A 27,702-nucleotide genomic window follows, 5' to 3' on the forward strand; every position below is an offset into this window, starting at 1 on the left:
CCTGTGCACCGGAAGGTCAGGGTCACCTCCAAATGGCTGGTTGAACAGGAATGTGCGTTGAGGATCATGGGGCGTCAGAGGGGACACCCAGAGTGACCTGACATCAGCAGTGTTGAGGGCCTGTTGTTAGTGCCTAGCACTTAAAGCTTGGAGACTCACATTTATAATAAAGTTGTAGTGAGGTTTGGCTTCTGGTGAATAGCTTTTCAGTTTCTTCTTGGATCCCAGAAACTTGTTCTAGCACGGCAATGCTCGACTCGGACCCTGGGGGTCCTCAGGACCCTGGGCTCTGCTTCTGGGGAACGTCAGCAGAGCGGCGAGGGCAGGAGGGAACTCCAGGCCCTCAGGGGCCAGGCTCAGGGCACAGACCGGCAGATGCCATCTGGTCCCCACATTTTACAGCCTGGGAGGCTTCAAAGTGAGGCTAAAGACAGCAAGAGGCACCCCAGGGTGACACAGCCAGGTGGAGGCCCAGTCAAGGTGGGAGCTCTCGAGCTCGGCTCTGGTCCCGGTGAGGGCTTCCTGGGGCGAGGGCGGCCACCCAACAGCCCAAGTTCGCACTCCAGCCTTGGGGCCCAGCGAACAGATCATGGCCCCTTCTTGCGACACATCGGGTCCTGTTTCCAACCATCATTCTTTTGGCTCGGCATCTATTGTGAGCTCATTATCTGTGAATCCACCCGGACTCACCTCCATGCACCTGCTCGACTATAAGGAGACCCCAGGTTGGCTTTCCTGCATGGGGATGGCTCCATCTCTGTGTGCCGCCCAAGCGGTCAAACGCTCAATCCTTTCCCCCCTTTCCATCCGGTTCCCCTTCCTGACATGTCATATTCTACCAAGGACGCTGCGTGTTCTGATATGGGGCAGCTCCCCGCCTGACCCCAACCCCACCAAAACCAGGACTGCACTTTCTCAGAGAGAAACTGAGAGAGACATCGAAAGCCAGCCAGGCAAATGGGAGGGCGATGAAGTTGGGTTAGAGAGTCACCCACTCCAGAGCGGTAAATGGATTGCACCCCGAATCCACTTCCTGGAGTTTAAATGGTTTTTTTTTTAATGTTTATTTATTTATTTTTGAGAGAGAGAGAGAGAGAGAAAGAGAGAGAGAGAGAGAAAGCAGGGGAGGGGCAGGGAGAGAGGGAGAGAGAGAATTCCAAGCAGGCTCCGCACTGTCAACACGGAGCCCGATGTGGGGCTCGAACCCACAAACCGTGAGATCGTGACCTGAGGCGAAACAAAGAGTCGGACACTTCGCCCACTGAGCCAGCCTGGCGCCCCTCACGGAGTTTATTAGGATAAGTAGCTGGGAGGTCTCTCCCCTCCGGGCTGGCTCGTAACAATTCTGGGGACAGGAGGTCTCGGCTTAGAGCCCAGCTCCCTCCGGGGCTGTCTGAGGACCTCCACCCTGCTGGCACTGCATTCCTGGTCTGTCTACACTGTCCCCAAACTCGCCGTGGTGTCTCAAAGACCCACGGCCCTTCTGTTTCACAGAATTTACCCTCGTTAATGCAACTGTGGTTTCAAACCGCACCCCTCCCCTGACAATTCTAACACATACGCACGAGCGAAGGGTTTTGGTTTACAGCGAACACATTTTATTGCAATTTTTTTTTCAGCTAACAGTATCTGCACATCTCGAAATTCACATCTTGGACTTCTTTCTAACCCACGCAGGCCTGACTGCCATGTTCATCTGTAACACAGGATTCCGCGTTAGAATATCCTGAAGTCTTGTTGTTAATTTCACCATTGGTGAATTATATACGCTGTTTAGAATTCCTTTCCCCCTGACCACAAACACTTTTGTGATGAACAGGGATTTGGGAATAAAGGTTACAAGGACATCGGGTTGGCCGCTTGTTTAAAAAACATTATGAAGCTAGAACATTCCAAGTATCTCAGGCACTTTCTAGATCATAAAAGTAGCATTTCGGTCGGATGGGCGAAGAACGGGTGTTTCGGCAAACGATGGAAAAACACCCAGGCCACTCGTTTGGTGCAAACATACAGGCAGTTCTCCCCTTCGCACGCATCCCCTCCAAAGTCATTACGATTTGATGCGAAAAGCTTGAAACTCAGAAAGTACTGGTGAAAATATAAATTAGGACAAACGTGATTTCGAAGTGGCGAAGGCTTTTGTAAATTTGACGTCAAAAGTGGAGCCGGCGACTCTAACCCGAAATGCGGAAAAGTCGACATCGTGTACGTCTACGGGCCTCCCATACGAAACGAAAAGACACACTACAAACTAGGGGGGAAAAAATGTGCACCGTCCGTGAAAGATCGCATGTAAACAGTTTTAAAAACTTAATCAGGAAAGGATGAACACCCAACAGAGCAAAGTCCTAAGTGGGCTAGCCCCGTAAAACAAAATAGGAGTGCCCAAAAAATACGAAAACGTGCAACCTGATAGCTATCAAATAATGCAAATTTAAATGATTTAATGCCTTTTTTTGTTTTTGCATATCAGAAAGGCACAGATCTTTAAGAAGCCATAATCCTCCATGGAGGCCCAGACATAGATCAAAAGCCCCTCGTCCATGGCCAGCGGGGGTGGGGACCGTAAGGGCTTTCTGGAGGGAGGGCAGGAGGGCCACGTTGACTATAAGCCCCAAAGTGTACAAGGCTTTGATCGTTTTCCTCTTTTTCCTTTGCTGAACAGTTTTTCCCAAAATTTCTAGAGTGTGTGTGGGTTCAGGACTCCCCTCTGCTTCTGAATTTCTGCAGGCCCCACCAGCCCGGGTGTAGAAGGGAGACTGCTGTGGCCAGCAGGCAGCTGGGACATTCCTCACTTGGGCGGGTGGCCCCTACTTGAGGCAGGGGCCTGCATCCCGACCTCCCCAGTCATAGCGGTGGGCCCAGCAGGGGCTCCCACGGGCTCAGAACAACTCTTCTCTTGCCCCATGGCTTGGTGTGACAGCCATCAGGGCTGGTATTTTGCCACAGTGCCTGGGGCCGCAGTGCCAGCCATGAGCAGGCGGGTCCTACACTGCTCTTCCCCACCTCACCCCTCCCCCAGGACCCTCACGGGGTCGGGGGTCTCTTCCCTCCCCATGGGGGAAACGCACGCATTCGCGCCTACCAGGGCCAGGCTGCAGACACAAGTCCTTAACGCAACCGGACATGTCAACGTCAGAACAGGCTCTGACCGAGACATGCCCTCTCAGGATGGGCTTAGCTCGGACCTCAAGCTCACTCGAATGATAAGTCAGTGGAAAAAGAAAGAAGACAGTGGCAAAAGCAAGGAAATCTGGGGAAAAAAAAAAAAAAGTGGGTAAACGGAGTGAGTATAGAGAGAGCGCTAACAGTCTGGAGCTTAAGATTAAGTTAACAGGACAGAAAAATGTGTGTGTGTGTGTGTGTGTGTGTGTCTGAGAGAGAGATCGGGAGGCGTTGGGGGCAGAATTCCTTGGCCGAAGGTCAAGTGAGAAGGTAGGAGGTCGACTAACTTCCAGGTCATCTGTTCCAACACGGAAGCTTCTCCTGGGCTTTGCGGAAGGGACTGTGGGAGGGGCCGGGAGGTGGCGGGAGGGCAGGTGGACCACACCCCCCCCCCCCCCCCCCCCGGGATCTGGGGTGGCTCAGCACACCTCCCCCGGCCTGCTGACATCCCAGGGGGGCAGCGACAAGTAGTCCTGCTGTTTTAGGGCTTTGAAATGCCTGACGGCCGGCACCTGGGGAATGGCGGGGCGCAGGGCCTTCTTGTCCTGGAACATGTGGTCGTGGTCCCCGATCTCAGGACAGGGTCCTGGGGAAGAGGGTGAGAGAGGGCCAGGTCCCAGGCCAGGCAGGAAGCAGTAGTCGCCCACTTGCTGCAGGACCAGGAGCCCCTCGGGGTGTGGGGGGCTGGGGGCCGCCTCCCCTGGGCTCAGGATGGGGCTGCTGGCTGCAGGAGGGGCAGGACTGCCCAGAGGGGACTTGGGGGGCTGGCCTGGGGTCAGAGGGATGTCCACATAGCCCTCGATTTCTGGCTTCGTGGGGGCTGGGACGCTACAGAGCCTACGGGCCGGTCCAAGACTGAGGCCGTGGTTCCGGTCTGAGGGCAGGTCCAGGGGGTGGACCTTGGAGGCAGATGGCAGCCCCGGGGGCCAGGGAAGTGCCAGGTCTGCGGTGGTGACGTAGCCAGAGGCCGTGACGCCGTCCTCAGGGTCCCCAGAGCCAGTGGGCAGAGCCGTGAGGGCCCTGTCCTTTGGGCCCTGACCGCCCACCATCAGCCTGTATACAGGAGAGGCAAGGCCTGCCCCTGACTCCGGTGAGGGGTTCCCTTCGGCCTCCGGGCCGGGGTTCCTCTCCAAATCCTTGGCCCGGCCCTGTGCCATCACCTGGGCCAGTGGAACCAGCTGCACCTGCCCTCCCGCGGGCAGACACAGGTACTCCAGGGACCCCGGAGGCTGTGGCTTCTGGCTCACGCCCCTCTGTGGGGGCTCCGGGGGGCCCGTCACGTCAGGCAGGGAGTGGCTGCGGGGTAGGCCCAGGTAGGGGCCGTTGAAGTCGAAGCCGGAGACCCGGCTCTCGGGCCTGCCCGCGGGGGCCGACAGGCCTGGATGGGGGCTGGGGGGCCGCTCCGTGCACGGGTCCGAAGTGGCTGAAGCTGTGTCAGGCTCACATGGTGATCCGTGCACATCTTTCGGGTCCTCTGTGGTGAGAGGTGACACTTCGCTGTGCCTGCAGTCTACGGGAAACACCCTGCGGGGACAGGGACGTTGGGGTCCCCTGGGCAGCCACTTCAGCTCATGCTGGGGCTAGGGGCCGGGGTCGGGGGGAGGTCTGGCCCCACCCGGAGCTCAGGGAGAGCACAGAGCAGGGCAAGGTGAGGGAGCGGGCCCGGAGAGGACATCGGGTGGCCCTCGTGGGTCTCGCCCGCCAGCCTCCATGTTCTTGTTCAAGCTCTTCCCCTGCCAGGTGTGGTCCCCTCACCCCAGGTTCCTTGATATCCACCCAGCTTCGGGGACCAGGGCTCGGTCAGGCCCTCGTCCCTTCATCCCCCACCGTGCCATCAGCACCCCAGTGTGGGGTCTGCCTGGCCAGTAGGGCAGGGAGAGGTCATTGCTCCGGTCTTCCGCGTCTGGCCAAGTCCAAGGTATGGCCCTCCCTAACCTGGGAACCAGGAAAGTCTTCCGGATGTCTGACGGGTATGTCTTTTGCTTTAGAGCCACTGACCCCCACGGATCTCTCTATACTGAGCCACAGGCCAGAGGCCACCTCCTCTGAGCCTCCAGGGTGCACGATGGGGCCACCCTCCCACCTCCTAGGGACCCTGTGCCCAGACACTCACCCCTCCATTTCAGGGAAGTAGCTGCCTCTCGGCCCCTTGTGCAAGGGGCTCCTGATGGTGAGTACCGCCATGCTGCCTGGGAGCCCGAGTCCGGCACTCCCGTTCTGGAAAGAGAAAGGACACTTGTGCCGTGGCTGTGTGGGAGCCCGAGAAGCTGAAGGTGGGGGGTGGGGGTGGGGCGAGGAAGCCAGGGCATGACAGGGGATAAAGCGAGCCCCGCAGACACGGAAGGAGTCTCAGCAAGGTCAGGACCAGCCGGGCCACCTGACACCAGGAAGGAGAAGCCCAGAGAGGGGCTGGGACTTCCCATGGGCCCTCGAGCGTCTGAGGATGGGGACCCTCTTCTTGCAAGTTCACTAATCTGGGGTGTCACTGCCTCCACACTCACACCCTACTTTCCCCCACAGTAGCCATGAGGACCCCCCTGCCACCGGGCAAGCTGGCCCTGCTGGACCAAAGGGCTCCTGTGACCCACGTGCCGCCGCCTGCCTTGCGTCCATCTCAGCATCTGGGATGTGCCCCCAGCCTCGCTGCCTGCCCCCCTCGGCTCCTTTTATGAGGGGGGTCCCGTGCCCACCCTCCACAGGCCTTCTGTCTGCGGTGGCCTTTCCCACCTGGCCCCACCCTGGCTCCTTCAAAGCTCAGCTCTGCTGTCCCATCCTCAGGGAAGCCATTCTGCCTCTTGTGAGCCCACCTGCCCCCGTGGAACTGAGCCCCTCCCCGAGGCCACCCCGACTCCCGCCTCCGGCTCCGGCTCCGAGGGAGCCCTGCACCCTGGGCCAGCCCTGGGAGCCTGCAGGTGCCCAGAGGATTGCAGAGCTGAACCTGCCAGGGCTGGCCTGCCTCTTAGAGCTTCCTGGCACCTTCCCGGGCCACCTCGGCATCACACTCAAAGCCACAGGAAGGCGGGGAAGACATAGGGACGGGGACGTGGCTGCAGGAGTGAGGCGCCCCTACCACCCTGGCCGCCTTCGCGGTCGGCTCCTACCTGGAACAGGTGGCTCTTGCTGGGGTTTGGGATTTTCTCCTCCCACTTCCGGTTCAGCCTAGAGAGACACCAGGGAGGTGACCGCTGCCAGAGGCCCCATGCTCTCCCACGTGCAGAGAGGAAACTGAGGCCCAGGGAGAAGGTGGGAGGTGGCCAAGGCTTCCCAGGGAGCGGGTGCGGAGTGGGGACTAGAGGGAGCCAGTTGTGGGGTCCCTGGCACCCCCTGGGCTCCTGAGTACCCCTCCCACCCATCATAGAGTCCCCTTACCTGTACCCATAGATGCCACAGAAGCGCAGGACAGGGAGCAAGGCCAGCGTGGTGAACACCAGGATGAGAGCCAGGACCCACGTGGGCAGGACTTCCGGGAAGGAAAAAGGAATATTAGCATCTGGGGAGGGGCAGAGCTGGAGGCTTAGGAGGTGGGGAGGAGCGGAGGCCAGGTCAGTGCCCCCAGACCCTGCTCTGTGCAGGCGCGGCGCTCCAGAAACTCACTGCCTTGGCGTGCAGGGTGGTGGCGGGGGGAGGCCAGACATAGGCGAAGAAGAGGGCATTGGTCTGACCTCCCCCACCCCCATGTTCAAGTGCTGGGAAGGACACAGAGGGTTAGATTCTTTCTAGTAGCAGAAGGAGTTATGGGGGTGGGGGGCTGGGCCGTGACTCCAGCCCATGGCAATCACAGGGGACTTCCTGTAGGAGGCAGCATATAAGCTTGAGCATCGAGGCACAGGGAGGCTTGGAGAGGCGGAGATGGGGAAGGCCGTGCTAGTGTAGGAATCAGCAGGTACAAAGGCCCATCAGGAGCCCCAACTTCCTGCCTGCCTGGCAGCCTTGAGCCCTTCACAGGCTGGGCCCCTGCAGGACTTTCTTGGTCTCTTCCCTTAGGCCTGGTGTCCAGTCCTCCTTTCCGCTTGATTGTGGCCCTCTCCCTGCGACTCCCCCCCTGCAAGGCTGGCTGGGGCTGGGGTCCCTGTTGCTAATACCTCCTCGTCCTCTCTCTGCCACCACCTCCTGGACCTAGTCTGGTACTTGTCTCCTGGTGGCCACTATGGCCAACGGTGAGAGACACTGGAAGCAGCAATGGGGGAGATTAAGAAATCAGACCGAACCCTTCCAATCCCAGGCCCCAGCCCATCGCTCCTGATGTTTGCTACCATGGTAACCGGAAACACATGCTGAGTGGTCACTAGGTGATGGCTGTCACCAAGGCTAATGGAACAAACCGTGGGCCATATCAATAGAGGGCTAAGCGCCAGTCTGAGGGAGGACCCTTCTTCTCTGCTCTCAGGACCTCACCTGCCACATAGGCGTCGCTTTGCAGTGACTAGTGACACGTGGAGGAAAGGACACTCGGGTGGAGTGGGGTCACACCCCTGTGTTCACATCTCGCTTGTCCTCTGCCCAACTGGGTTGTACCCGGAAGTGGGGGGCTGGGACACCTACCCCACTCCGTGTCCCAGAAGGTCTCCTCACTCCACTGGCTCCAGACCCCGTTGTAGCCGCTGGGGGTGGGCCTGACCCTCACTCTCGCCTGGTACCTGGTGAAGGGCTCCAGCAGTGGCAGTGACATGACGTGGGAGTTCTGGAGGGTCTCCGTCTTGCTCTCCTGTGGGCACAGGCGAGTGAGCAGGTCTGCTGAGGCTGAGGCTACTTGCCTGGTGCGGGGTGGGGGGAGGCACAGCGCAAGCCCCTCCCACCTCAGCGCCCCAGCTTTTCTGTCCCGTCAGGCCCCGGCCGCAGCTGCATCCCCAGATCTGAGTCCTCCCTGCCCCCCATGGAGGGCCCTGCCCCAGGGCGCACAGAGGCAGAGCACTCTGGACGGGACGGGGGGCCGCACCCCTGCGACATAGGACAACACCGAGGTCCAGAAATCCTGAGGACACAGCGTGTGCCACCCTCACTCTAAACCGCCCCGCCCACCCCCGAGCTCCTCGGGGACGGCCTGGACCCCGGTTATGGCCTGCCCAGGAATGCAGGGCAGCATCGCTGGACCCCAAGACGGGGTTTGCGAGCCGGGGCCCCACTCCCAGCTCCACCGCTGACCGCGCCCCTCCTGGCTTCCGTTTCCCCGCTTCTGGACCTGAAGGTCTGGGGCGGGCTCTGAGGTTGCCGACTGGGGCTGCGGGGAGCCCGGGTGCTGCACACACAGCCCGGGGGCCGTCTGGGGGTGGGGGCCAGAGAACGAACCCTGGGCCGGGGCCCTGCCTGCTTTATCAGAGCAGCTCCGCTCTCAGCAGCTGCACATCTGCGTTCCAGAGATTTCTCTGAAGAAGAATCCCCTCCTGACTTTTGAAAACCCTTCACCCAGCTGCCTCTCAGCCCTCTGAGTCCCGACGTCTACATCCCCTTGGCACGTCAGGGTCCCATCGTCAATCTGGGCCATGTCACATCACCCCTGTGAACTTTAGCACCTCCGCCAAGGTATAGGACAAGGACCAACTGACCACACAGGGCCGCGACCGCGAAGTTTCAGCGGCTTCCTCTGACCGGTCACCTGCTGGGAGCCAGGCCCCTGGCAGGTCGGCGCCCCCCTGTGTATTTTCTCCCATCCCCCCTACCCCAATCCAAGCCCCTTCCCGGGCATAGGCCCTCACCTTCCATGAGTCTGCGTCTTTCTTGTACTGGATCTGGAAGGTGTGACCTATGTGTTTGTAAAGCATCTCCTCTGTTGTCCAGGACAGGGCGTAGCCGTCTCTGCTCTTGGTCACATTGAGGGTCGGGGGAGCCATCTGGACTGGAGGGAGGGAAACCTTTAGGGAACGCTGTTCCTAGCATTCCTCCGATGGAACGTTCTTTTCATCCCATGCTCGTCACAGGCGCTCTCTCTCCCGGTCCACCCCTTCTTGGGGTCCTTGCACCTCACTTTGCCACACTATCCACTTTGATCTGAGTGGCCCTCCTCTTGGGAGATGCTGAGATAGGCTCGTTTTGTAGGGAGGTGGGCCAAAGCACGGGCTACGCCCAGCATTTACGTAAAAATAGAAACACTATTTATTCGTCCTAGTCTAGAGAATTAACTATGTCGCAGGTATCGTCACACATGCTCAGTCTGCGCGAATCTCTCACTCGATTCTAACAGCAACCCAACGTGGTAGGTACTATTAACTCGTCACACTTCACAGACGGGGAAACTGAGCCCCGGAACGATTAGGTAACTTGCCAAGGCCAGGCAGCTAACGAGTGGTGGAGAAAAAGAGGACAACCTGGCGTCCCCGGAGTGAGTGGTAGATTCCAACCCGGGTGAGCAAGACAGATTGGCTGTGGCCTCCCCCCCACACTGAAGCCTGGATGGAAGAGCCTGGGTCCTCAGGAAGCAACACAGGAGGCTCCTTTGCATGGGATTCTTGCTGCATAAGAGGAGTCGTGGATATTGACCCGCAAGGAGCTACCATTTATTTGCGCATGTTCTAGCCCCCGATTGAAGAAATAACTCACAGCTCTACTATTTCGAAGCCTGAAAATATCAGTGCGCGGAGGACTTTGGAAATCGGAGAGCGAAAAACCCAATCCGGGGACGAAAGGGAGAGTCTGGGGTGGGGGGGAGGCCTAGGGGAGTACAGTTGGCAGAAGGGGCTTCAGAGGAGCTGCGGGGTTGGACAGGAACGCAGAGCTCAAGAAATCGGAGAAAACAGGCTTTAGAGATGTGCTCCTGGGGAGTATCAGTGGAACCTTCCTTCGTGTTATTTGCCCTTGTCATTGCGGTGTCCTTGCTTCTTGAGAACGTCAAGGTTAGAATGACTTTTGTTCACTTGGCTCGCTGGGCCGCGTTTGGAGGACAGTGACCAACGTGAAGACTGGGCCACAGGGAGTCCTGAGTTTGCGTGGGTTACGTGACGAGACGGGACTGTGGCAAGGGGGCCTGCACGCAAGGCTGGGGGCGAACTCACTGTGGTCTGAGCTCTTTATGAACTTCTCCTCCTCCTTCACCCGAACAGAGATGGCGTACTGGCTGTGGTTCCTGGGGTCAGGCACGGGAATCCGGCATCGGTGCTGGACCAAGAGGCCGGGGAGCTGTTCCTTCAGCACCGGGGAGCACTCCTCCTCCCTGAGGATCACGGTGCAGGTGAGGGCGAGGGAGGCAGAGGCCACGGGAGGGAGGCAACCTCGGGATGAGCCATGGCTTCCACTGGGAAATCCCAGGGTCAGGGGGAGGTCTGAAGGACACAGGTGGTGACGAGGGGAGGGAAGGGTGGGTGGGGGTGGGGAGGAGAGGACGCTCACCTTGCACTGGCGCTGGGCTTGTAGAAGAGGGTGAAGGAGACTGAGCTGGCCACCTCGGACCACACTTCCCAGGAGCAGCTGAGCACGGCGGCCCCATCGAACAAGCACTGGAGGTTCTGGGGCTGGGCCTTGTCCCCTGGGAAGGGAGACACTTCCTTTTATCCTCCCCTCCTCCATTCCTTCCTTCGCTCTCAGTGGGACCTACCGTGAGCCTCATCTCAGAGAGATCGTGGGGCTTTGGGACCAGAAAAACTAGGGCTTAGCATTAGCCTGAACCTGCCCGAGGTGTGTCCGCAGGTCAGAGAGTGAATTCTGCGAACCCTCTTACCCCCTTGTGCACCCTGGGGAGAGCGTCTGGTTTCAGTGTTGGTGGTGGGGGGGGGGGGGGAGACGCAACACGATGATGTTGACTTGTCCACACCCAGCATAGCGCTCACGGAAACACAGCTGCTCAGAATGCCACGGCCACCGCCCGTGACGCTTATCCCTGTAACGTGGGCACAGGAAGCGCGCAGAAGAGGCTGGGGCCCAGCCGTGGGTGGGACGCAGCCACTGTGTCTGGAGAGCCACAGTAGGGATGGGGTCCGCCCTGGGTATCGATCCTGAACACAGGCTACAGAAGATCTGTGGAATCCCGCAAAACGGACCCCTGGACTCTTTCTTTCCGGAAGCTGAATGAGCCGCCCTCCCCTCAGGAGGCCATTGCCCCAATTTTGGCTTTGTTACCTGTCTGGGAGTGCCAGAGAACCTCCAGGCTCCACTGACTGGGCCGCCCCGAGAGCCCTGAGCTGGGGGCCAGGCGGGCGCGCACTCGGGCCACATAGGTGCTGCTGGGAAGGAGGTGCTCTGGCCCCAGGACAGCCTGGGAGGAGTTGCAGTAGAGGGTAGGGGCATCCTGCGGGGAGGGAGGGGTTAATGGAACAGGTGCCAGCTGGGCCAGGTCCCTCGGCTGGGGCAGAGCCGGCCATGGCCCCTACCTCCCAGGAGTCCTGAAGCCGCTTGTAGACCACCTCGTACTCCAGGTTTGACAGCCAGTGGCTCTGGGAACCCGGAGGGGCCACCCTCCAGGTCAGCAGGAAACGGTCCCCGACAGCGGTGATCTGGAGGTCCTTGGGTGCAGGGGCCTGCACTGGAGGAAGGGGCGGTCAAGGGCTCAGAAGGGGCTGGATAACTATAGGGCGGCACGTTTTGTGTGGGCGGACTGGGGCCCCAGGCTGAGTGCCGTCCTACCCGCTGAGCAGCCTTGGACAAGACCCCTTTCCTCTGTGGGCCTCAGGCCCTTCACCTGCCAAACTGTGGGGGTTCACTGTGAACATGAATGAAAGCCGCGCAGATTTCTGGGCGTATATCACACAAGCTCCGTGAAAGGTGCTGCCAGTGAAGTTCCTCCGAATGGAGCCCACCTCGCGGCCTGTTCGGCCCCTTCCCAGCAGAGGGCGCTGTGGCTCACGTTACTCCCCGCGATGCTGTCCATCCTCTTCCTCTTTCCACCTGCCCAGGATCCTGCTCCTCTCAGAGCCCAGCATAAATGTCTCCTTTTCTAGAACTTTCTTGGATGCCCCCATCCCCTTGGGCAGAATCCCTTGCCCCTCTTCCTGTCTCACCACAGCCCGTTGTATGGGCCTTAGAGCCCTGGGGCATTTATGTGTCTCCTTTTCTGCCTTTCCAAGTAGTCAGGAGCTTATGGGTGGCCGGGTTCGGCCCTCCACACCCTTCCCTACCCCCATGGTCTGCGATTAGTGGTTCAGTGAATTTGGGGGACAAAGTGAATGAAGGATGAATGAATCCACGAATAAATACATGTAGGCAACCTTCACAGACTTTTCAAGAAGGCATTCCGTCAACCAACAGCAAACGTGTGTCTGTTGGGCGAGCATAGTCGTTAACGAATGGCACGGCTCCCGCCTTCCCGAAGCTTCTGTGTCTGAATGCTGAGGGATGACCTTGAAACACAGTCCAATGAGTCCGACCGGGACGTGGCATGTGAGAGCATGTCCGAGCTGGAGCCTCTAGAAAATCTTAAGCCCCGAGTGGCAGATCTCTCCGCAGCCACAGCAGACATCACTAATCAATCACTGCACTCCTAGCCCCTGAGCCCCCCGGGGAGTGGGAATCCCTTTCAGCACAGAGCTCTAGAAGCTGCTCCCAACTGAAACGACTGGGAGCCTGAGCGCAAACCTGTTCCTCCAACCTGAGAGATCGTAGTCCACTAGCTCATTTCGCAGATGGAGAAACGGACAGAGGAAGGAAAATACCCCAGATCTCCACTCGTGGGAGCCTCAGAGCAGCTCCAACGCACACACCTGTTCCTCCTCAGCACCAGAAGCTTCCCTGATCCATTGCCAAAATGGCTTGGGGCTGGAGCTGAGCTCCCTGCTGAACACAGGCTCTAGGAGACAAACGTCACACTCCCCTCCCCGTTTCTAAGTTGTCCCCATGTCCAGCATATCACCTTCCCTGTGACCAGGCCATATGCTTCACAGGGGCAGGGACACTGACCGGCTTGTTCACTGCTGTGCTGGTGGATGTGGGTGCTCAGTGAGGGAGCAGATGAACGAGTGAAGGGCACGTGTGTCCTAAGTATGATTTGTATGCCCCCCCTGCCCCCCGCTCCCATGCCCTGGCCGCGTTCCAGTAGCATGCTCGTCATTTCTCCGTGGGACGAGTGCCTCAGGTTGCATTCCGGGCCCCAGCCTCCTGCCGCCTCCTGCCCCCTGCCGTCTACCCTGTGCGTCACCCACCTCGGGCATCCTCACATCTGATCAAGTCATGCGCCTTCGATGGCTCTCCATCACCTAGACGTTGGCCCCTAAGCCCCTTTGCAGGGCCCAGCAGCGTCCTCAGGTCAGGCCCCTGCCTGCACCTGCCCCTCTCCGTCTTCCTCACGCTGTCTGGCCCTTTTGATGGTGATGCTTCTGGGCTACAGTTTCTCGCGGTTGCCCCAACCCGCCTTGCCCTCCCCGGTCTCCCAGCCTTGGCACACGCTGTTTCCTCTAGGAATGTTCTTCCTGCTCTGTCCTCTTACCCACCCTTCAGCTCTCCCTGCCAAGCTCTTTCCACCCCGCCCCGGGGAAGCCTGTCCTGACCCCCCGGCCCCCAGGCTCCTTGCCCACTGCCCCTCAGCATGTGGCACACGGCACCCACTTCTGGTTCAACCTCCGGTGTTTCCTGGCCCCTCAACCTGCATGCTCTGAGCCCCACGGGGATGGGGCCCTTTCTCATCCATCAAACACATTTAGAGACACTGTTGCAAATGAATCGGCCATGGCCTAACCAATCCCCTCCTCCGGGCAACGGCTTTGTGCTGCCGTCATGAGAACAGGCAGGAAGCGAAGGCGGGAGTCCCCTCTCCATGTGACGCTTGCACCTACAGTGGGGCCTGCCCAGCGTTCGGGACCCCGGATGCTAAAGTCACACACGTGTATCTGAGAGGCCTTGGGCAAGTTCCTGTTCTCCGAGCCTCGGTTTCAACATCAGTGACATGGGGTGAAAAAGAAAACAGGGGTGCGCGACACCACCCGTCGTCGTAATGGTTACGTAATATTGGGCAGTGTTTCCTAAAAGCCAGCCATCCGTAGGGTTCTTACCGCATCAATTTCAACTTTAAAAGGTGATCCCCTCGAACATCTCTCGTGTAGGTTCATTGTGAGCACAGATAAAAATTGAATTAATGAGGCTGAAGTGTTGGTTATATTTCTGGGTGACACACAGTCGAACGAAGCCTAGCTAGGTCATCGACACCCACCCAGGACCATTGGCTTTTTGGGGCCGATGTGGACACGCGGGCCGCACTCGCTGGAAGCCACTCAGGGAGGGCAGGGAGGTGATGACCTCCATCTCCAGGGCAGGAAACCCTGGGCAGAGCTGATCCATCACTGGCTTGACTGCTCAGGGCTGGCGCTTTGGAAAAGTCATGTGGCCTCTCTGGGCTTTAACTGCCTCATCTATAAAATGGGTTGTTGCAGACGTTGGATGAGGCTATATCGGTGATGGGTGTTCTCAAGTTAGGAAGTTTCTACCCGAATAGGGAGGCTGGTTCTCCTAGAAGGGCAGCCTTCACTGCTGGAAGGCAGTATCTTGGCGGGTGCTGCAGCAGTCAGGGCCCAGGGAGGTGCCACCGGCCGGGGGCTCCGCCCCTTGGACCTGCTCCAATGCCTCGGTTGTCGGGAGGCCGCACCCTCCTCTCTCAAGAGACCAGAGCCACCCCCTTCCCCCCCTTGAAGACTCTGGCTTCCTGGCCCTTCTGCCGTCTCGCCACCCCCGGGGTCCACTGTCCTCCTGGGACCACCGCCATCCGGGAACCCCAGAACTTACCATTCTGGTCCAGAGTCACGGTGAGCTGGGCGCCCAGAGGCCTGTCTGGTCGGAATGAGAAGTAGTCTTTGTCGGCGAGGACAAAAATCTTGTAGGGAATGACACATCTTCTGGGCACGCAGCCGGCACAGGGGTGGTCCAACGACAAGCCCGTGTCATTACTGAGATCACAGGACACTGGCACTGGAGGGTTCCTGCCAGCAGAGAACATGGTGAGCCCAGAGTGAAGAAGCATCATGCGTTCAACAAAGGTCCTGAGCGGTCACCATGTGCGAGGCTCTGTCCGGGGCCAGGGTGCTGCCATCCTGGTGGAGGGGGACACGCACGGAAGAACTGGATAAAATACGTCACGTGTCAGATGGAGCAAACTTTACACGGACAGATACAGCAGGGAGATACGGAAGCCAGAAGGGGTGGGGTGGGGGTGGGGGTGCAATCTGAAACAGGGGAGACAGGGAAGGCCTCGTGGCAAAGGCGACTTTTGGGCAGAGACTTGAAGGAAGTCAGGGAGGGAGCCATGCAAATGGGCTTTACCTGAAAGACGAGTTCAGGTAAAGGGAACAACTGGTGCAAAGGCCCTGGGGCAGGCACGGGCTTGGAGTGTTGTATGATTAAAAAAAAATTTTTTTTTACATTTTTATTTATTTTTGAGAGACGGAGACGGCACAAGTGGGGGAGGGGCAGAGAGAAGAGGAGACACAGAATCGGAAGCAGGCTCCAGGCTCTGAGCTGTCAGCACAGAGCCCCATGCGGGGCTCGAACCCACAAACTGTGAGATCGTGACCTGAGCCGAAGTCGCACGCTTAACCGACCGAGCCACCTAGGCGCCCCTGGAGTGTTGTAGGATTAGGCAGTCACCCAGAATGCATGGAGTGGCATCTGTGAGGGTGGGAGGTGAGGGAGACCAGTACAGCAAGGTGACACAGCGCTTAAAAGGAAACCGAGGAATCTGGATGTCACTGAGCATGGAGATAATTGAGTTATGAGCAGAGGGGTGACATGTCGTGACCCAAAGGCTTCCTCTGGCCGCTGGGCCGTGGATACATAGGGGTGGATGGGGGCGGTAGTCTCGGAAGCTGAGAGACCAGATAGGAGGCTCCTGAAATAGCCAAGTGACGGGCCAAGTAGTTCGCACCAGGGTGGTGGTGTTAGCCTCGGCCAGATTCGCGTCCTGTTCGAAGATGGAGTCTGCAGCATTTGCTGACGGATTAGAGGCGGCGATGGGGAAGGGAAGGTGCTAAAGGAGGGTAGACAACAACGAACCTCCCAGCTGGTCAGCAGGAGCCTCTGGGAGCTCCCATTCAGTGAAGCGGGAGGTGGGGGGTGGGGTGAGCGGAATTTGGTTTAAATCGCTGGCGGTGGAAGACACCTTCGTCTACAGGCCACGTGGGGGGGGGGGGGGCAAGTGCACCTGCAGGCCTGGAGCTGGGGGGTGGGGTGGGGGGAGGCGCGGGGCTGGAGAGGACGTGAGAGTCACCAGCGCGCAGCCTGGGGCTGGGTCTCTGCCACTGGGTCAGGTATGAAAGAGCGGAGATCCAAGGAGGAACCCCAGGGCATCTCACCCTTCAAGTTAGAGACGAAAGAAGGGAGTGAACAGGGAGACAGAGAAGGCGAGCTGGGGAGACACAGGAGAGGGGGGGTTGTGGCGGCCAGGAGAGGCAGGTGCTTTCACCACGGTCCGTGGGGCCGGTGTGTGTCAGGTGCCGCCCACGGTCAAGGAGGGAGGAGGCTGAGACCGAGCATTGGGTTTAACAGCAGGGAGGGCTTGGTAGCCTCGGGCCCGAGCGGTCTGGGTGGCCCGGTGGGGCCAGTCATTCCAGGTTCAGAATAACCGGAAAGACCTTGGACGCTGCGGGTCTAGCCAACTCTTTGGGGGAGGGTGGCCTCCAAGGGGAAGCAGAGGGTGGGCTCCACCGGAGGAGGTGGGGGTCAGGAGGCACCCCAGGGCCTCAGGCCTTGCTGGCGTCTGGTGGTGGCCGCGCTGTGTCTCAGCACAGGAGGAATCGGGCCACAGTTGAGGGCGGGAGGTGAAGGCGGGCGAGGAGGGCGGAGGAGACGGGAAGAAGGGGGCTCCCAGGAGAGCGGGACAGAGCGCTGGAGGCCGGCACTGGGGGTGTGAGGGTCCGGCCTCCGGGGCGGGGCGGGGGGGTCCCTCTGCACCTGTGATGCCAGCCATTTATCCCCAGAATGGTGGGTCAGACCATCACCAGACCCCAGAACGCTGTGCGGAATCTTCCCAAACGGCACGTCCCCCTGGAGACCATGCGAGGGCAACGGAGAAAATCCACACTCCGGAGGCCGCAGGGCCCTGGCTCCCGTTCGGCCCCACAGCCGCCCCGTGGACCATGCCACCGCGGCCTCAGGTCGGCTCACCTGTGAACTGGGCGTCACACGCCTGCCCTGCCCACTTCGCAGCAAAGATAATCTAAAACTGACCTTTGCAGGGCGACTCTGTTAAACCGTGATGGAGGACGAGTATCACCACCTCTGTCGTCCACAGCGATGTTCACGTAGGAGCCTCTTCCCCCCCTCCAAACCCCGACGCCGGCCATCAGCACCTGGACCTGGCTGGCCGCCTAATGGGGCAGGAGCTCCCGGGCAGGGGCCTCCCTGTCCCTGCCCTCTGGCCAGCCCCCCCCCCGGGGCACAGCCCCACTCAGCAGCCTCCCTGTGGCCCCTCTGACCCCTGAGCCCTGGTGGCACTTACTCATTCAGCCTCCGGAAGAGAGTCAGGTTGATGAACTTCTGGGCATCCTGAGTGTCTGCCCACCTGCAGGTGATGTGGCTGTGGTAGTCATTATAACACTGTAGGGTCTGCAGTGGGATGGTCTCTGCCCGGGGAGAGGCAGAAAGGGGGTCACATCTGGATGTCCCTTGTCACCCCCCCCCCATCCCCTCTGGAGTGCTGAGAGCTAGGGAGGGGTTTTCCGGAGTCCTGTGAGGGCCCTAGCCGTGGGCCCCGCTGCCTGGGTAGAAACACAATATGCTAGGGGCGCCTGGGTGGCTCAGTCGGTGAAGTGTCCGACTTCGGCTCGGGTCATGATCTCGCGGTCTGCGGGTCCGAGCCCCGCGTCGGACTCTGGGCCGACAGCCCGGAGCCCGGAGCCTGCTTCGGATTCTGGGTCTCCCTCTCTCTCGGCCCCTCCCCTGCTCACGCTCTGTCTCTCAGAAATAAATGTAAAAAACAAATTTAGAAACGCAATATTCTCATAGGGTCACAGCACGTTTCCTGAGCCCCTGCTGTGCCCTTGCTCCTGGCGCAGGGTCTGTCTCCCACCCCAGGAGGGACGCTTGCATCGGGCATGGGCCCGGCCCCTGGACCCCTTTTGGGACAGCCTGGGAAGAGTGGCAGCATGGCAGAGCCCTCTGGGACCTCCCTGTCCTGGTCTCTTGGTCAGCTGCAGGGTCTGACGGTGGGAAGAGAGAATGTGGTTCTCGGGGTTATCAGAGAAGCCATGCTCTCTGGGAGCCCTTGGGGAGGGGGAGTTCGTGCGGTGCGCCTTAAGAGCCAAAGGAACATCCCAGCAGGGCCTTCCGAGCAGGAGGAGGGTGCTGGGGCCGAAGCAGGGAGAGACCGTCAGTCTGAGGGGCCCCGGGGAAGAAAGGCACAGAGGAGGGGACCGGTCAAAGCCACCCGAGGCACAGAATATCTGGGGGATCAGAATTAAGGCTGGAACGACCGGCCCGGAGGGGAGATGCCTGGGATGCCACACTGAGAAGGTGGGCAGAGAAGCCACACGAGCAGAGATGGCCGTTCAGGAGGCTGGAGAAGAGGGAGAATCCAGGAGGGGGCGCGGGGCGCCAGAGAGGACAGGGAGGGGGAGAATGAGGGAGGGCGGGAGGGGTCTGGGGCTTTCTGGGCACGTGTGGGCGTGGCCTTGCTCAAGGGCCAGCTGTGAGGAGGGTCACAGGGAAGGGAAGGCAGCAACGGAGCTCACCTTGGGCCCCCGCCACGCCGGGCCCCCAGAACAGAGCCAGCAAGGCAACAGGGAGGAGCCCCCGGGTCAGCACCATCTCTGGGTCAGCTCTGGACGAACGGGTGGCCGGCTCAGGTGGGCCCGGGTCTGGGCAGGGGCTGGGGTCCTCAGTGACCCGGAGTCGTGTATGCTTGCTCAGCTGGAGGCCAGGCCAGACCCATGTCCCCGGCTCCTGTGAGCCCTCTCGCCTGCGAAGGCACTCCGCCTGCAGAAGGGACATCAGCTGAGAGTGAGTGACCCCCTTCCGTCCTGCACTCCCTGGACTTGACCCACGTTGCAGGGTGAAGCCGGGAGTGACGCACGGCCTCTGGCGCCCCCTGCCACCTCAGCCTGGCACCCAGGACAGTCCTTTCCCCTTAGCCTCAGTGCCTGGGGCGTGACTTTGAGGGAGATGCATTTAGTGGCTTCTGAAGAAGTGAGATTTTTCCCACCCCCACCCCCACCCCTCGGTCGTGCATCAGAAGCTCCTATGCAGTCCCCTGGCGATGGAAAAACCTCACAGGGAGGCCTGGTATCTGACTTGTTCTGAGCTCCCTGCCGGCCTCTGACCCGATCCGCTTTTAGGGGTGTGGGGGTCACACCCTCCCCTCCCCTGGGCGTGATCACAGGACACGCTCACTTACACTGCGCGCACACACACTCCGTTTACTGTCAACCCTCCCACACCACCCTCGGAATGCCTGTTCCCTTTTCTCTGCAGAAGGCCGGGGATTTCCTCTTTTCATTCTGTCTGGCCCTGGGAAGTACCCAGGAGAGGAGAACAGGGGACAGTGGTTCCTTTTCTCCCCCTAAGATTGTCTGAAATTTCACTCAAGAGGCACATGTGCACACACACGAAGCAGCAACTTTCTTACTGGGAAAAGCACGGCTCTGGACTCAGCAGACCTGACCTTCAGCCCAGGCTCTGCTTCTCCCCCGCCAGCGGCCTGTGCTGACCCACCAGTGCTCCCTGAACCTTGTTCTCTGCGTCGGTAATGTGGGCACAAATACACGTATCTCACGCGAGAAGAACCCAATGCGGTGATGTTCATAGACAGGTTAGTCGGATAAAGGCTCCAGAAAGACGAACAGGCTTGCTTGGAGCTGGTGGGGGGGGGGGGGCGGGGGGGACGTATTCATCCCCTTCAGCTTCTGTAGCTGGAGGCCATGCCCTGCGGTAAGGGCTTGAGTCTACGTATTTGCCTACCTGGGACTAGCCTAAACTTCCAGAGCTTTTATTTGGGTCTTACCACACGTAGAAATACTACGTGTGCTAAGAGAGCAATTCCTCCTAAGATAAGTTATAGGTTTAACACAATTCCAAACAAAATTTACCAACATGGCTTTTTGTAGGACCTCAGGAAAAAAAAAAAATCGCTCTGAGGACAGTTCCTGAGATTTTTTAGCAATAAGGAGGCTCTCCCCAGTAGCAAAATTTATTGTAAAGATCTGATGAGTAAGCGTGTTGCACACATACACAATACGTCAATGGACGTCCTGACCAGGCAATTCTATCCTGCCCAAGAACGTCCTACGTGAGGAAGGAGGAGTCATGAATCAACGTGAAGGGATAGATAATAATAATAAAAAAAAAAAACCAAAGGCTAAGAGACAATGAATAACACTGTAAAATGTGTCCACCTAAATCTCTGTCCCATACCACACCCAAAATGGGGTTCATTAAAAATTTCAATGTAAGACGTTAAATCGTATTAAAGTTGCAAACCACGTGGCAGACGGTGTGTGCACTGCCCCCTGTTCCCTTGGTCACAGAAGCTCAGGCTTCAGCTGGGCTTGGTGCTACACAGAATAAAAGATTTTATTTCCTACACTCTTCTGTTGCTAGGTGTGGTCATGTCACTAAGTTGTCCAAGGAGATGTGAGCGGAAGCATCGGGTGTGCCTTCCAAAAAAAGGCTTCTTAAAGGGAGTTGGCCAGGGGAGGAGGGGCCCATTTCTTCCTTCTTCCAGCCTACAACTTGGAAGTGATGGCTGGAGCTCTGGAAGCCATTTTGGACCGTAAGGTTACCTTGAGGATGGAACCACACACAACAGAAAGAGGGAAGCCTGGATCCTTCTTGTCACTCTGGAGCAACCACACCTGCCTGGGAGCGCCTGCCTCCGGACATCTTTTATGTGAGAACAAAGATAAACCTCCATATTGTTAAGCCACGGTTGTTTGAAGATTTTTCCATGCAACCAAAAAGATACAAATGGAAATAGAAGAAAACTTCACAGGGCTTAAAGGAGACAACAGTCCGCTAAAGGGAAGGACAAACTTAATTTTTAACAGTGCCATACTCAGTCACGTGCTGGTAAATTCTCGGTCATCCAAGAATAAAAGAATACTCCCAAAAGGTTCCAGTAGGAAACAAACATTATTTTCAGAGGAACAAGGGTCAGGTTGGCCAGATTTTCTTACAAGTGACCTTGAACTCTAAGTAGATAGCGATGTCTTGAAAACACTGAGGGAAAATACGTTTAAACCTAGAATCATTAAAAGTCAAGCTTCCTTTGACGCTCATGGACAGAAAAACGCAACATTTGGAAATGTAGTAAAGACAAAGAACATTTTCAGATCTTTTCTAAGAAACACAATTGGCTCTGGGATATATTTCAGGGGGAAAAAAAGAGTTCAAGAAAGATAGCATATAATACTGGAATCAGTGGTGAGAAAAGAAACCAAATAAGACTTACACTAAGTAGAGAAGAATTGTTACTTATAAAGTGAAAGTGAGTTATGTGATAACGATGCAGGTGGTTGGAAGGTGGGAGCTGGCTGTGAGGTGAGGGGGGGAAGCAGAGGAGAACTGAAAGCTTGTTAGGGTTCGTGTCTTGTTTTGGAGGCACAGAAGTGTGTTAATTACGCCCAAATGTTGATGGAAAATACACGTTATGTACATGTGTTAAAAAGGTAAGGGTTAAAAGCCACTAAGAGTGAGGGGTAAGCACAGGAGTAAAAGGCGGACAGGGAGAGGGAAGGGAGAAGGAGGAAGAGGGGAAAAAAGAGAAGAGAAAAACCAAACACCTTTTTACTCGAAACAAACATGCACACCAAAATTCCCAAACTCATGAAGAAATTTACTGGTAGGAATAAAAACTGGAAATGAAAAAACAAACAAACAAAGCAAACCATAAATTCATTCCAGACAAAAAGAATGTCATAGGGCAATCTGACAAAGACTTCTAGAAGAAGAATGTATCATGGCCACCTGGGGATTATTCCAGAAACAGACAAAGAGCCATGAAGCAATCTCTTCATGATTAAAAGAAACAGACCAACAGATTAAAGGGGGAAAGAAGGATCAGCTTATCTTGACAGATGCTTCCCAGTATTCAGTAATACAAAAGCCATTCCCAATTAAACACACTGACAGGTGAACCTCGACAAATGAGGCGTTGAAGGGAACGCTGGTGTTTCTGGGCATCTACTACCAGTCAGTAGTGACGTCAGTGTCGAAGGAGAATGTGCGTGTCGTCCCCGTCAAGGGCACAAGCAGGGGAAGGCCACCCACTACTGCCACCTCCCCCACATAATCTCTAAATTCAACGCAATCTCTGTCAAAACTCCAAAAGGGGTTTTAACAGGCTTGACAGACCGGTTCTAGATTATAACAAGCCGAACGTGAGAGACGGGTTCTATTAGCCAGAAAAATGACGAGGAGTATGATCGCGGACAGATGGACTAGAAAACAATAAGGTAAACAACCAAATAGGAATTTGGGAAGAAATCGCGGCATTTCTAATCACAGAGGAAAGGATGGGCCACATGCTCATAATTATGATGTTGAGACAATTAGCTGATAATTTTTTAAAGCTAGATAATTATTTTACATATTGCCTACCCCTCCAAATTCTGGGTAGATTAAAGTTCTAAAAGTCAAAACTAAAATGATAAAAAGCATTACAGGTACTTGTTTAACCTTAGGGGTTAACAAGACACCAAACCCAAACTGAACTTGGAAGGCAATTAACATGCTTTTGTATGAAAGTATCTTCCACATGGTAAAGAAAAAGGACAAGTGATGATCTGGAAACATAATTTAAACGTTATGCAAATAAATTGTTAGTGTACTTAATAAATGAGCTACTCCTACAGTAAATATGTAAAAGACAAAAAACCCGGGATATGGACAAAACATTCCTATACGTATCATAAAAGGAGCCCAGGTAGCCAATGAACATATGCAAGAGGAGTAACTTCACCCATAATCAGGGAAAGGAAAACTCCAAGCAAGAATCAGATAATTTTCCTCCATCCATTGCACACAGTTTCTAAATTTTTGTAATGTTTTTTTTTTTTTTTTTTTTTTTATTTTTGAGACAGAGAGAGACAGACCATGAGCAGGGGGGTGGGGCAGAGAGAGAGGGAGACACAGAATCCAAAGCAGGCCCCAGGCTCTGAGCCATCAGCACAGAGCCTGATGCGGGGCTCCAACTCACAACCCCATGAGATCGTGACCTGAGCTGAAGTTGGTGCTCAACCGACTGAGCCACCCAGGCGCCCCGGATACAGTCTAAAGACTGATCATTTTCCTAAAGAGAAATGAGCCTTTTATACACCACTGTGGGGGTGTATGTTAATTCAGCTGCTTTGAGGATGATCTGACAATATTTATTACATTTTTGGATGCACAATCTCCTACTCAGTAATTCTTCTAGGCATCTGGGCCGTAGAAACACCTCCACGGGTGTGGAAAAAATGGGGGGAAGAAAAACCCCAACAAAAAACAACGAAATGTCTATCAGTATGGGATTGGGTAACTTGTGGTGTGGCCCCTACTAATACATGCTGCCTTATTTTGTAGGGCTAATAAACGACTTAAATCGATATGTGTTATTGTGGAATGTCCCAAATGTAATATTAGGTGAAAATATAAGTCATAGAACAATATGTGTGTATATATATATATATATATATATATATATATATATATATATTTAATTTTTAAATGTTTATTTTTCAACGTTTATTTATTTTTGGGACAGAGAGAGACAGAGCATGAACGGGCGAGGGGCAGAGAGAGAGGGAGACACAGAATCGGAAACAGGCTCCAGGCTCTGAGCCATCAGCCCAGAGCCCGACGCGGGGCTCGAACTCACGGACTGTGAGATCGTGACCTGGTTGAAGTCGGACGCTCAACCGACTGCGCCACCCAGGCGCCCCTAAATGTTTATTTTTGAGAGAGACAGAGCACGAGGGGGGAGGGGCAGAGAGAGAGGGAGACCCAGAATCTGAAGCAGGCTCCAGGCTCCGAGCTGTCAGCACAGAGCCTGATGCGGGGCTCGAACTCACGGACCATGAGATCATGACCTGAGCCAAAGTGGGACGCTTCACCGACTGAGCCATGCGGGCGCCCCGAACAATATGTCTGCTTATACTCCTGTTTATGTACAAAGGAAAGCTATATATTTGCATCGCGCTTAGAAAATGTTTTGGAAGGACACATATAGTATAGAGTAGGATGTGAGGCCGGGAGATAGTGATAGTTGGCGCTTTGTCTCTTACGCTACACAATTCTGGATCATTCTAACGGCTGATAAAGCAGATAGCCACATATTCGCTTAGTACGAAACACGCTCATTAAACAACTGAGGGACTGTTCTGCAGTGTTTGGTGCGTATCACACGACATGAGTGAAACTGGCGAATGAAAAAACGGAGGGGCCGAGAGCTAACGGGAAAGGTTTCACTCATGATAAAACTATTAGGAAGCACGAAAGGCGAGGGGTAGAGAAAATCAGGACCCGGTGACACAAAATTGTAGCAGGATCCCTAAGACTCAAAACTGTACACTTGCGACTTGTCGCCGGGACCCGTCTGGTGGGGCCGCACAGGCTGCCACCCCGGTGGGGACCTTGGAAGCCCTCGCGCTCCCATCCACAGGGCAAGTGCACGCACCTGCACACATCCTGAGGTAGATACACCCTTAGACGCAACCCCCCCCCATCCCCCACCAGCTCACAGACTTGGGTGCGGAACACCCACCCCTGTGCCTGAACCCAACTGAGCAACGGAGGCTCAGGGTGGGGTGTTGAGAGTAAAACCACATTCTTCGAGAGAGACCGAGCCCTTTCTCGTCTTCCAAAGGGAGCTTCCAAAGCCACACCAAGCTCTGGGCCAGAGCATGACAAAGTTCCAGGTTCCCCCCTCGCCTCCCAGTCTCTCTGCACCCCTACATCCCCAGGGACACCCATGGAAACGCACACACACCCTCACTCTCCAGGTCTCCTTTTCTAAACCAGGACGGCAGAGGGGCGCCTGGGTGGCTCTGCTGGCTAAGCGTCCGGCTTCAGCTCAGGTCACGATCTCGCAGTTGGAGGGTTCGAGCCCCGCGTCGGGCTCTGGGCCGACAGCCCGGAGCCTGGAGCCTGCTTCGGATTCCGGGTCTCCCTCTCTCTCGGCCCCTCCCCTGCTCACTCACTCTCTCTCAAAAATAAATAAACATTAAAAAAAATATATATGAAACCAGGATGTCAGGGACGATTGATGTGTTCTTCCTGCTCCAGAGACAAGGAGGCAGAAACCGGTTCACTGCCACTAACACCTCGGCGACACTTTAGCGGCAAAGCCAAGAGGGACGCCACGCAGGTAGGTGTGTGACCGCCGCCTCCCCGGGAGTCCTCCCTCCAGGACGGCTGGATCCCGAACGGGAGGCCCTCGCCCTGTTCACACAACACTCAAGGAAACAGGCACCGCTGGCTGTCTGCTCAGCCCCCGGCTGCCCGAGGAGCCTGGCCAGTCTTCCCAAGAGACCAAGCCCTGACCCCCGCCCCCCGAGTCCCCGAGCGCGCCCGCCCACCCCACACCCCCCGCCTCTCCCCGTTCTCCGTCCACAGCCTGGGCCTCCCCCACCGCTCCCCAGCCCGCCCCTGAAAGCCAGGCTGTACCTCTTCGTGGTGGGACAGCAAAGCCTTCTGCTGGAGTGTCCAGGCGACAGGGAGCCTGTCACGCTTCCTATTTATGCTGACGTCGTCGTTAGGAAACAGAAGCAGAAAGAGGAAGCGACACCGGCCAGGCCTGTGTCTGCACAAGTGACTCCTCACAACATTGCCCAGCTTCTTAGAACTGTGGACACCGAGATACCGATTTTTTTTTTCCCTCTGGGCCTCGCTGACTTTGTCAATGCTGTTCCCTGTGCCAGCAGCGCCCCCCCTGGACACACCCGCGCATCCTCGGTCAGCTCGGCGACCAGTGGCTTCGTGCCGCCTTCTGTGCCGCCCCCGGGGGAGGCGGGGGGGGGGGGGGGGGGGCGGTGGCTGCAATAACCAGAGCAGGGGACAGCCCAGAGCCAGATGGAGCTGGGCCGGCTCCCACCTGTACTCCTGCTCAGAGTGTAACTTTACGCGAGTTACTGGCGTGTGACCTTGCCGGGTCTCGGGACCGCTCCCCCAGCAACCCCGTTACTCCCCCGTGAGCATCTACAGACACTCAAGGGCTGTGGAGAGAACCAAATGATATGCTGCAGACAACCCCCGAGGGTTAGCCCGTAGTGTTTTGATTCCCCTGGTGACTGTTTTGCACCTCCCCATCCTGTCCCGCAGTCCTCAGTGCGCAGGGCGGTCTTTCCCCGCCCCCCGCTTACAATCCTACGTGCGGCCCTCATTTCTCTCCCCGTCGCCCAGCAGGTGCCCCCGGGCACAGAGGAGGGTCTTGGCGACTGTACGTGGGCTAAACGGACGAACAACCCTGAGCACAGCAGGGTTGGGGCAAAGGCACAGTGAGCGAGGCACGTCCCCGGGCGCAAAATTTAAGGGGCACCCAAACACTCAGCAGCTACGATGAATAACATTTTTGTGCGACGTTGTGAAAAACTGGCGCAAAAAACCTGCAACAAAGTATGAGGTTTTAGTTTGTTTATTTGAGAGAGAGAGAGCAGGGGGAGCGGGGCCGAGAGAGAGGGCAGGACGCCTGTGGTGAGAACCCGGGCTCCTGGTTGACGAGCTGTATGCGACTTGTAGGCCCAGCCGTGGGCAGTTAGGAAGGCTTCCCTGGCAGGCCTGTGGGGAAAGCCGCCCTCGCACACCAGACTCGGGGTACACTGTGTCTTCTCTGAGGGGGCCTCTGGGGGAGCTGCGGTCAAGGACTCAGGGCCCCTGGCGGGCCGCGATCTTTCACATATCTGCATCGGAGGCCTCTGGGAGAGGCCCTCTTCAAAGGGGCACACCCGGGGGACGCGTTGCCCCCCCCCCCCGCCCCCCCGCTCTGACTCAGCACCCCATTCTTTCCACTCTGAGCTCTCGCCCTCCCCCAACCCCAGGCTTGGGAAAATGGCCAGAGCCTTTTTTTTTTGTTCTGGCCTCCTCGACGGTGAGAGGATCCACGCACCCTCCATTCCACCCTATGCGGGGAATGGAAAAGGCGCTGTCTGCAGGTGTAACGTCCGGCTTCTTCCAGCCATAAGTGGTTAAGGCTCAACCCTTTCCCTGCGGCCAGTGGCTATAACTGGCTACTCTGGTACCTGCCTTCTGCGTTCCCTGTCCCAGCTCGGCTGAGCTCCTAACAGCAAGCTGGTCAAACCCCTTCCTCCGGTGGGCCAAGCGCCCCCCAGCCTCTGGGCTCCCTGTGTGACAAGCGCCGATCAGGGTGAGGGAGTGTGTGACTGGGACGCAGCAGGGAGGTGGCCTGAATGCAGGACATCAGAATTTAACAGGCTGCACCTTTTAATTTTTTTTAATGTTTATTTATTTTTGAAAGAGAGAGAGAGAGCACAAGTGCAGGAGGGGCAGAGAGAGAGAGAGAGGGAGAGGGAGACACAGGCTCCAGGCTCCAAACTGTCAGCCCAGAGCCCGAGGTGGGGCTCGCACTCTCGAACCGCAGATCGTGAGCTGAGCCAAAGTCGGACGCTCAACCAGCTGAGCTGCCCAGGCGCCCCAACAGCCTGCAGCTTTTAAAACAAAGTTGCCAATGGTACAAAACCAGGCAACAAGAACGAGATAAGGAAATAG

General features: G+C 56.9%; 1 protein-coding gene across 1 annotated transcript; it reads right to left on the minus strand.

Annotated features, from left to right (window-relative positions):
• Window positions 1-1,575: 1,575 nt before the first annotated feature.
• CSF2RB (colony stimulating factor 2 receptor subunit beta) lies at window positions 1,576-25,796 on the minus strand. Its single transcript, XM_086712364.1, has 14 exons — window positions 25,645-25,796; window positions 18,738-18,981; window positions 17,507-17,630; window positions 14,800-14,993; window positions 11,463-11,614; window positions 11,212-11,380; window positions 10,486-10,621; window positions 10,152-10,309; window positions 8,859-8,998; window positions 7,708-7,870; window positions 6,535-6,625; window positions 6,267-6,324; window positions 5,279-5,382; window positions 1,576-4,689 (listed from the first exon to the last, which is right to left on the minus strand). The coding sequence occupies exons 2-14, from the start codon at window positions 18,811-18,813 to the stop codon at window positions 3,585-3,587; spliced, it is 2,670 nt and encodes an 889-aa protein (XP_086568490.1). The 5' UTR covers window positions 18,814-18,981; window positions 25,645-25,796; the 3' UTR covers window positions 1,576-3,584.
• Window positions 25,797-27,702: the final 1,906 nt, after the last annotated feature.

The sequence above is a fragment of the Puma concolor genome, chromosome B4 (genome assembly GCF_028749965.1).
Source record: "Puma concolor isolate L17-30 chromosome B4, mPumCon1.1.hap2, whole genome shotgun sequence".
NCBI lineage: Eukaryota > Metazoa > Chordata > Mammalia > Carnivora > Felidae > Puma > Puma concolor.